This window comes from Adelges cooleyi, unplaced genomic scaffold, assembly GCF_023614345.1.
Source record: "Adelges cooleyi isolate 19-005CV unplaced genomic scaffold, UGA_ACOO_1.1 ACOO_flye_CR_arks_rails_tigmint_CR_PRNA_376, whole genome shotgun sequence".
Taxonomy (NCBI): Eukaryota; Metazoa; Arthropoda; class Insecta; order Hemiptera; family Adelgidae; genus Adelges; species Adelges cooleyi.
This window is the reverse complement of record NW_026096053.1, coordinates 5469684-5480302: the sequence shown is the minus strand read 5'-3', so window position 1 is coordinate 5480302 and position 10619 is coordinate 5469684. Positions and strand designations below refer to the sequence as shown.

Here is a 10619-nt window from a genome sequence, read left to right as displayed (position 1 = left end):
GAATTACCTTAATAATTAATATACAACAAATCACTTCATATTGTTATAACAAATTACAAATACACTTTTGTTTTGCTTCCAAAGTAAATCAAATGTTTATTAGCACTATTGTCATTCACCAGTCGGTACTGTAAAACAGTTGAGAGAAAAATATATACCTTGGAAAAAATATTTTATGAAACTAATGGTTGTTGGTACAAGTAATTATTATTTTGTCGATGAAATTAATTGTTTCGGATATTCATATTTTCGTCGAAAATTTTTTTTGGAACAATTGTTCATTGGGAGAAAAACGTTGTGGAACAATTAATCAGTGCCCGTCGGCCATGGGGTATAGTCTATAGACCCTTCCTTTATCACACAGCGGCCGTCCGCCGCAGCAGTAGCCAGCATTGGCAGCAGCTATCAACAGCAGCGGCCGCTGAAGCCAGTGAGTCTGCTATCAAAGACTCGTGCTTAAAAGAAAAACTATTTTTTTTTTTTTCAAACAAATAAATGAATAAAAAAATCATATAATTATTATCATATTATTTTTGTTTTATTATTATTAGCCGCGCGTGTTCAATAACAGCTGCTGTCGCGTGTGGTGTGTGCGCGCTCGAGTCTGTGTGTTTTGACTTATGACTTTTGTCGGTCGAAGATAACCACAACATCGTCGTCATACCTATTGTTTTAAATAATAAATCAAAATAATATAATACACCGACTGTATTATTATCGGTGTCGCTGTCGCCGTCGTCGACGTGTCGCCTACGGTGTGTAAATCTACGCGCAGAGGTAAAAAAGGAAAAAATCCAAAATAATTGTTGACACTTGTTTTTCAAAAATACCCAAAACAAGTGCGGAGCAGGCGCCAAGCGCACGCAAAAAGATGCGTCGCCGTTAAGATCTCAGTTTTAGGTGAGTTATACGCAGCTGCTACACACACACGGCATACAAAACCGCTGCCGTTTGTATTGTCGCACGCGTTTCACACTTTTTTTTTTTTTTTTCGTCAAAGCTTTCATTGATCATTGTAGTTTGTTTGTTATTGTTGATGGTTTTTTTTCTCTACTACTGTCGATAATAATAATATAATAATATTATGTCCCACCGTGGTCGAAACGCTCTTATTATCTCGTTCGACACGGGCTTTTAACCTCGACGCCTACTATTATATTATTATTATTATTATTATTATTATTATTATTATTATTATTATTATTATTACTACAACTACTAAAAACGACTGAACAAAAACGGTACGCCTGGCTCGAATGTAGATAACGAATAAAAAAAAAAAAACAACTGCCATAGAGAACACGACCGGCAAACACAATATGTGTACGCGATTTGGTGTGTAGATAAAAATATTATGACTGCTCGTGAACCACCGCTGTAGAACAACCAGTTGTTTTTGGTCTTGCGATATGGGCGGCCAAAGTTCTGCCGTAGCAGTGCGGTCAGTTTGTTAATAACGATAAATATGAATATTGTTACGCCGTAAGTTATCCATTAGCCGTATTTCTAGTATTAATACGTACAATATTATATTATTATTACACTTTATCGTCATGACGTCCGAACCGGTCGACCTGGGCCTGTGCGACAAATCCAAAATACTTCGCAAGCATCGTAAGAATATATTTAACAAAACAGGTGATTTTATTTATTCCATATTATTTATTCTTAACTTTTATAAAGACATCTTCAGTGTCTTTCTTTAATAATCAGTTTTCATCGAGAATTTACCTTTTCGTGTTACGTTCTCTTAACGTTTTACCTAAAGCGATGGTACAAAGCCAAAAAGTTTCTATATAGTGTCAATTGTACTATCGAGTATATCTTTTATATAGTTTTATAATTAGAATATAAAATTTTCTTCTCCCATTATTTTTTACCATATTTTCGTTACTTAATATTCATGTATTGATTGATCGTTAACACGTTGATGTTATCTTGGTGTTCATTTTTCCAATTATATTATTTCAGTTTATTAGCTATTAGCGTGATAATGGTATTACTTCAGTCTACATTTAATTTGGGTACACTTAACATGACGCATACGGTTACTATATTGTTATTTTATGTACTAATTAGTACATAATAGTCGATAACCCATAATTAATTTTCATTACCAAGATCACAGTAGTATGTTAACAGTATTTCCCGTATAATAAAATAAAATGTATAATGTATTAGTAGTAATACAAATTGTACTCTATCTGTAGTGCATTATTATATTACTGATCATTAAAAAATTAACTCGTCTGAATCTACTGTTGGTTTTTGAAAAAATAAGGTATTCAGAAACGTGATATAGAGTAAATGGACAGTCAATAGACACACACTAAAAGGAAGATATTTGGTCGACTGCATTTGTATGGAAAAGAGTGACAAACTTATTAAATGACTAAATATTTTCAAAACATTAAGTAACAATATTAGAAGTTATCCTTTTATTGATTTATGGGCTATACAAGTTTAAAAATTGTTGTTTCCAAAATTTGTTCACACAGTTACTGTTTCCCTTTTAAATTGTGTTGTATTAAGTTAATATTAAGGCATGAAGATTTGTAATGTAGTGTAAAAAGTTTTTAATTATAAATTATTTTTTATATGTACTTCTTAGTCAGCATTAAAAGAACATAACTTTATTGTAGTTGTTTTTCTTTCTATACAGCGTTGAAGATGGTAGCTTCAGAAATGACAACTAATCCAGATAAAGATGCTGCTCAGAGCCAGTATGTGGATATCAGTCCAGATTTTTTAACTACAGGACGAACGGGAAGGCGCAATGCTTTGCCAGACATATTAGGTGAACATAAACTTACAACCACCGCCGATTTACCTGATCGTCTGCAAGCACTGACGACAAACGGTAATAATATGTTTATTTATTTTTCTATGCGTTGTACACAAAAAACGATGACCGATTTTAACCATAAAAAAAGGAGTACCTTCTCACCCCCCTAAAGTATATTGTATTAATGTTGTTATAACATAAAATTCTATTTTTTTTTTCAGATGATGCTAGTACAAGCAGTAGTCAACCAAAGACAACGACTGCTGGAGATTCAGATTTATGTAAATCACAAAATGCTTCATGTTGAAGAAAAAATTCTATATGATTGTGAACACTAAAAAAGTGTTATCGCCATTCGTAAAAGTTCCAAAAGAAAATTGGGTTGGTTATTTCCAATTCTGAATTTGCTTAGTAAAGATTTAGCTATTTAGAATTGATTCCTAGTCTCTTAACAGCCAGACCAAAGTAAAATTGTTATGTACTTTATTTTTATTATCACCTATTTATTTATTTTATTTATTTTAAAGGTTATTTGTTCCTGTTTTCAAATTAGCGTTTGCAATAATTTTTCTTTCAAAACATCTAACCCTTCTTATAATTTATTGAAAAATGACATCTAAGTTTGGAAAATTGATTCCTTAATCATAGATAGTAGGTAATAATAATAATAATAATATTAGTATTAGTTAATTACTAAATCATGTGAGTCCTAAATACCTACTTCATATTTTATGTTGTTACATAATACTATATGTAATACGCCATTTTGCCATCCCAAACGAAACATAAAATTTTTGTATTTTGTTAAAAAATGTTTAAGAAAATAAAATTGCCTTTTATAATATTATTTTAATAAAGAAATCGCACTACTTAAATTTTTTTCAAGACAGTTAGCAAAATCTTATTGGTTTTCAACAGTTTTTTTTTTTTAATAAAATAAAATTACTATACAAAATTATAATAACTTTTTAAAGAACTAAATTAAAAATTAGGAAAATAGACAATAAAATAAAATGTATCTATTTAAAAAAAAAAAAACCAAAATAGATAATAGAAAATACGTACACTGTAATAATTACATGGTCGGTTTTGTGATATTTTTACAATTTCTTACCCAACGGTCGTTTTTCAATACCAATAACTTGTACATACCAGGATTGGTCTAAATTCCTACTATTATCGGTATCTATTTGATAAAATACTTAATACGATTCTTAAGTTAAACCAAATACTATTATATTGTAGTATGCTATCCTGATGATTTGTTTCTCTTTTATTTGTTGTTCCTTAGTAATTGTTTTTAGCGTAAGTTTAAATTGAGTGGATCCTATAAAATTAGATTCATGTTAAAAAAAAAAAACAAAATAATTTATATATACTTGTAATGTTTCCGTTATCCCAATATTAATTTAGAAATTTTTACAAAAACCAAGATCGCCAGTGCTTCATTTACGGGTGAAAATTATTAATCGTAAGAGTATATTTTTGTATGGAAAAAAAAACGTAACCGTAATAATTTTGATGAAACTTGTATGCTGCTGTTATTAGTAGAGTAGTCGTTGAGTGTAAGCACAGCGTGTACCCTAACGACTACGTCACTGCTAGTTATTATAAATTACACAAATACAAGAATAAATTTTATTTTAGTCTATAAAATAACATTTTCTTTTAACATTCCTTTAAAAATAACAATGTAAATCACATTCTGTTACATTTATAGTTTATTGTTGTTTTAAAAAAAAAAAACAAGGAATGTTATATAAACCGTCCAGTCCTTCTTGGACCGTTTGACTGGTAATTTGTCTCATAAATGTAATAGTAAAACACGGTCTCAAGGCAAACCAAACAGCTTATACCCGTACACGTACCCAGATTTTAATTTGTGGTCACTTTAGTCATTAAACAAAATGTAAATATCTAAAAGTTCAAATCGTGCTATTTTATTTTGTACTTAAACAGACTAACAAAAAAATAATTGTTTCATTAGCCCATTGTTCCTATGATTTTTTTTTTTTTGTGTGTGTTTTGTAATTTATTTTTATTTAACGATACATTTTGTCCAGTGTTCTATGCTTAAGTGTTTTTTTTTTTTGTTTAGTAAAATACTTATTCAATTCATATAAGTTGACAATTTAAACTTGTTCATAACAATGATAAATTAAGCTTGTTAAATTTTTATAAACATTATTTTTGTTTAAAAAAATACATTTGTACGCATTAAAAAAAGAAGTTTTTTTATTAGAATCATACAATAGTTTTTCATAGTCTCACATTTTTAAACTATATTTACATTTTAAATATTTTTTGCTTGAATTTACCACTGTTGCTTGTTTTTTAATAGACACTGTAACTAATTTCTTCTCCACCCTCCCCATCCTTATAATAAATAATTTCAAGACAATATAAAATCGTTATCTCTTAGATGCTTTATTTAATTAACTGTTTTCCTTACGAACTAGTCAAACGATTGGCTGTGTGTAGCTCATAAAAATTACAGGTGTAAACAAAATAATATGTAAAACGTATGTTGTGTTAAGTGCATTATTTAAAAAATACTATTTGGATACTGTAAGTGTAAAAAAACCTGTATTTTGAAACAGAATAATTGTCTAAAAATACTAAAATATTGTGTAAATGGTTTTTTTGATGATTAAAAAATAATTGCTATAATAGAAAAAACACAAAACATGGAATTTTTTTTTCACTTACCGAGTTCAAACTTAAAATTTAATTCCAATGGAAATTTATCTTTCTGTTTACAAATACGGCGAAACTATAACATTTTTATTAAACGACAATTCGTTCGTGTTTAAATTATCTTCATACATTTCAACTACTAAATTATAGAGATTTTCGTGTGTTTACCTTTAACTACACGGTAAATTTCTTTAGAAACAAAAGTTTACTATCTCAATTAATAATAATAATACTATTGTGCTGTAAGTCAATTTTTGTTTTCGAACTAGTTGTTTTAGATAGAAAAAATAGTTTTAATATATTTGTACAACAAAAAAACTGTAAATAAAATAAATGAAATTTATTTGATTTTGAAATATATTTTTTTGTAATTTTTATTTTTGTGTCATAGTTATAAATTAGTATAGTTTAAAAAATTGTGTGATGTTTTTGGACGTTGAAAAAATTTTGGCATCGACTTCATTTTCGGCTCTTCGTTGGACGAAGCGTCACTACTCCTTTTTCATAGTGTCCGAAATATCAACACATGTGAAGATGTAGAATTATACTACAATGGTATTAAAATTAGTTAATTAGTTACAGTATATTTAAATAAGAAACAAATTACAGTAACATAATACCAACATACAAAAAAAATATTAGGTACCTAATGTATTTTGAAGTTGGTGTTTTTGACTATGTTATAATAATTATAAGCCAGCGTTATGTGTTCCGTACAAATTTTTTTTAGTGCCTAAATTTTTTTTGTTTTTACCATGGGATATCCATAAAATTATCCAAGCCTAACTCGTAACACAAATAGAAAAATTCACCTACAAATCGTTGGATAGAATGTAAAGTCGTTTTAGACGTGTAGGTATAAGGTTATTGGGTTTCCTTGATAAAAAGGTTGTTGAAAATGTATATAGTTTACAGCTACATGCACTCTTGATATAAGTACTACCAGTTCAATGCTCAGTCCCTAAGTGCAAAAACTATACCCGTGACAATTGAAAAAAGCTCTACTCTTCTGGAAGAAAGGGTTGTTACTAAAATAAAAAAAATTGAAACTCGTGTGAATATTTTTTTGGAAAATTATAGGGTCCCGTATTTGTAAAAATTAATAAACATGTATAATTTATGTTTTTCTGGATTTTAAGGTTCAAAGGCGGTTTTTCAAACTTTTGTCCTATTATTATAATATCATTCTAGGTCTAGGTAATCTCTTTTTTATAGACTTACTACCAGTGACCCCTACTTGCTTACTTAATCCAACCAGTGCACTTTGAAACTTCTTTACTACACTTTGGTCGTACATAAAAAGTGGTAAAATATTTAAAAATAATAATTTCCGTTATACTAAATAATTAATACATACATTTTTGGATTTTTTAAAAAACTAAAATAATTTACAAACGACTTATTTCAAACAATCAATGTTTAGTATTTACTTAGTTACTTAACAAATTAACTATACGCAAATACCATAGCTGCTGGATATCCTACAACGATTTATTACAATTGTATTTTTTTTTTTTTAAGCTTATACAATGATTACTGATTAGAATCGGTCAATAGATACGTACACTTTTTGCATATACAACAATATGAAAAAATAAACAAATATTTTTCAACCTTTAAACACATTTCTTTTGTACTAGCAAGATAGATACCTGCCCCTACTATGCCCAATCAAAAGCCGGCTATTAATATTAACTGTAAGAGTACAATGGTTTCTTCACGTTCTTCGAACCCTGGGTATTTTTTTTAAGGACTGTAGGCCATCGGTCTACTGATTTGCTAAAAATCTTTATAAACAAATATTGTTAGGTTATGCCTATTTCATATAAGTAAATAGTAATACTCTTATTTATTGTTATATTTTTATAAGGTATTTGTGAAGAAAATTTGACTTTCATTTTTGTAAAGTTGTTTATTTGAAAATGATTTTTTTGTAAGTTTTGGACATATTCTTGTTATAGCTTTGGAATCAATTTCATAAACTTGTTCATAATTTGATCATTTAATTGCAGGTTTTTCTAAGTTTATCTTAAAAAAGGAATACAAATATTAAATAAATTTAAATGCTTAAAGGCAAGTTTTACAAGAGCGCGTTGAATGGTTCGGAGTGTCGGGTGGTAGACTGGAAAGAAGAACAGCGAATGATGAGATTGCTTAGGTGGATAAGTCGCGGGACTAGAAAAGATAGGAGAAAAAACGAATAGATAAGACGTAGCATAGGCGTGGCTTCGATAGCAGACAAAATTAAGGAAAAGAGACTAAGATGGTTTGGGCATATATGTCACGAGGAGAGAGGAATGGAAAAACAATAAGAATGTTAATGAAAACAAACGTAGGAGGTAAGAGAGAAAGAGAAGGCCAAAATCTAGGTGGTTGGATGCAATGGCGAATTATAGGATGACTGCTGATGTATGCGTTAAAAATGTTGTCGAATATCGTGTCGAGTGGAGGTTCAGGACAAGTATACTCGATCTCAAATAGTTGGGATGAAGGCGAAGAAGACGAGATATTGAGTGGATAACTTTAAAATAAAATCACCTTGTATTTTTTAACTATAACATTTACGTATTAATAATATTACTATATCAAGACGGTGGAAGGCACGTCTTAGCCCGGGCAAGACAGGATAATATCCCGGGGATGGACGTTTTGCGGCTATCCGACTTGACGTCCAGGCCAAAGCTGTTCAAATCACGATTTCGTCCAGGAATGCGATTCCCGTATGCGTTATGCGTTATTACGCAGGAATTGGCCGCTCCCAAGAGTTTTCCGATCACGCTCTAGATGTCTTGGCCCGCGTAACCGGCCTGCAAATTGGCACTGTTGCAAATGAAGAACGACGCGTCCAAATACTTGGAAATAGACTGTGCCAACAAGGTTTCCCTGCATCCAGTTGACCGGATTTTAGCGTGTTATTGCAATGCCTGTAATAAATTCATAATGAAAAGTTAAAAAAAGAAATCATAACAAAAAATGTATTTCCATTAGCTTCACCTTTGTAATTTGCATTATATTTGTAAATCTTAATGTCAGAAATGTTGCAAAAAAAACTTTTTTTTTCTATTCGCCGACAACGGACACGCAGCTGAAAATCGTTGCAAAATACAAATTGTTGCACAGTATGTTTTAGTTGTATTCGTTTAGTATACATTTCGGTTAGGACATTAAATTATCTATAATCATATTTGGTATTCATCAGTCTCAATAACGACCACATAGTTGTAACGACGGTATTCCTGTGGGTGGGAATGGGGTTGGGGTTAGGGGTGGGAATTAGCTGTGGTGCATAACCGAAAAAAAGCATAACGAATCAGTATGTCGGTGGGAGATAGGAGGTGGGTGATAGGGGGTAGGGTATAGGGGTAAGTGATAGGGTATGAGATAGGGGGTGGGTGATAGGGGTAAGATATAGGAGCTAAGAGATATGTTGTACGTTCAACGTTCAAATTAGAACTAAATAATAAAATCAAAACAGTTTAAGGGCCCAATTTCTCTATGAATTGCTTTAAGCCAGATAATAAACACTACAATTTTAGCCAGAAACTTGACGTTTTAATATACTAACTTGTTACCGCTTGTTAATATACTATATCATTATCTATAATTCCACCACTACTCTAAATTTATTCGATACTTCAACGAGACATGAAAATGCTTGTTCGTGGTTGCAGACTCGGCTGAAAAATGGCTGATTTTTCTCCTGATTTCAAGTCATAATTTTTTTTTTTTGGTATTACTATTATTAAACAAGGTACAATAATTTCGTTGTTGGAGTTGTAAAACATAATTAACCATTACTTATGCAGTATCTAAATTTGCAAATTATTCAATTATTGACTTACAGCTCACTCGTAAATACATTGGCACTATGCTAATTAATAATTATTTACAATAATATTGTTTTTTGAAGGAGTGAAGAATATGATTATATGTTTACTATTAAAAGTAGGTTAGGTATATTGAAAAGTAAAAATTCATCAAAACACAACGAGTGCGGAGTGAGTATCTCTCTTGATTCATTCTAGTTTTGATCCCTTATTTTGCCCCAACTGAAACCTAAGTAACTTGACCAAACACGTTCGAATCATTAGTTCAAAAGCCGATTTCTCCCATCACAACTAGGTATGCGTTGTTATATAAATTTAACAAAAAAAAAAAAGAGATTTTGGCAACAAAGCGAGGTCAGATTGTTAGATTTTTATTTTATTTTATTATTATAAGTATGTAAGTACAAGTCTTATAAAGTAATATCAAGGGATAATGGATATCGTTGGAGCCCAGAAATAACAAGATATAGTATATCCATAAATGATTGGTCATTGCTTTTACTATAAGCCTTATAGGTATGTATATTTTAAATGAATCTAATCGAGTTTTTTTATTCAATTGAAATAGTGTTTTATTTTCTGTCGAATTATGAATCCACAAATGAAAAATTCAATCGGGTTTCATTTCGGTTTTCGAAAAAAATAACAAGGAAAAAACTTTAATGTTTAGGATAGTTCATAATACAATTGTATTTGAAAATAGAAAAAGGGTCGACAGTAATAAATAAAAACGAAGCGTTGTTGTATTTTTTTTTTTAAACACCGTTTTATTACACACAGAAACGATTAATTGATGGCAGTTTAATTGTTCTTTTGATAAAATATACTAAGCTTATATAAAGTAAAACAAGAATAATATAATGAACGCTTAACAACAATTAATAATATAGAACATGGAAAACAATATACGAAAGTTATACAATAATAATAATAATAAATTAATAATTAATAAAAGCAATCTTAACAACTATATTATAAATTATCTATGATAATATTTTTCTAAAAAAAAAAAAAGAAGATAAACCACCGCGGTCCATAAAAGATGAAAAATATAATATCTACCACATAGATCAATACACTATATTCCGAAATCTAATAGTATTTTTTATAATGCTTTTTATATACACTTGAATAATGTATCAGCGTAATAGTGAATAGTGATCTTAAATTTATTTTAGTTTTTGATTTGTATTCATGGCAATGGTTGACTTTATTTTTGTCTTAAGCAAAATATTCGTATAAATGTATTTTCGCGGGTGGTTCGCTATATAGTGTACATAATATAATAATAATAATTAATAATATATTAA

General features: G+C 29.7%; 1 protein-coding gene across 2 annotated transcripts; it reads left to right on the top strand.

The window, feature by feature from the left end:
* The first annotated feature begins 983 nt into the window (after positions 1-983).
* Positions 984-4534, top strand: LOC126840895 (uncharacterized). 2 transcript variants are annotated; one of them, XR_007686107.1, is made up of 4 exons: positions 984-1638; positions 2663-2860; positions 3007-3250; positions 3313-4534. XR_007686107.1 is itself a non-coding variant. In XM_050576886.1 (3 exons), exons 1-3 carry the CDS (start codon positions 1554-1556, stop codon positions 3090-3092), a joined length of 369 nt encoding a protein of 122 aa, XP_050432843.1. In that variant the 5' UTR covers positions 984-1553; the 3' UTR covers positions 3093-3306. The 2 variants fall into 2 exon arrangements, 1 of the variants encoding a protein (XP_050432843.1); XM_050576886.1 differs by lacking the exon at positions 3313-4534 and having other exon boundaries at positions 3007-3306.
* The last annotated feature ends 6085 nt before the right edge of the window (positions 4535-10619 follow it).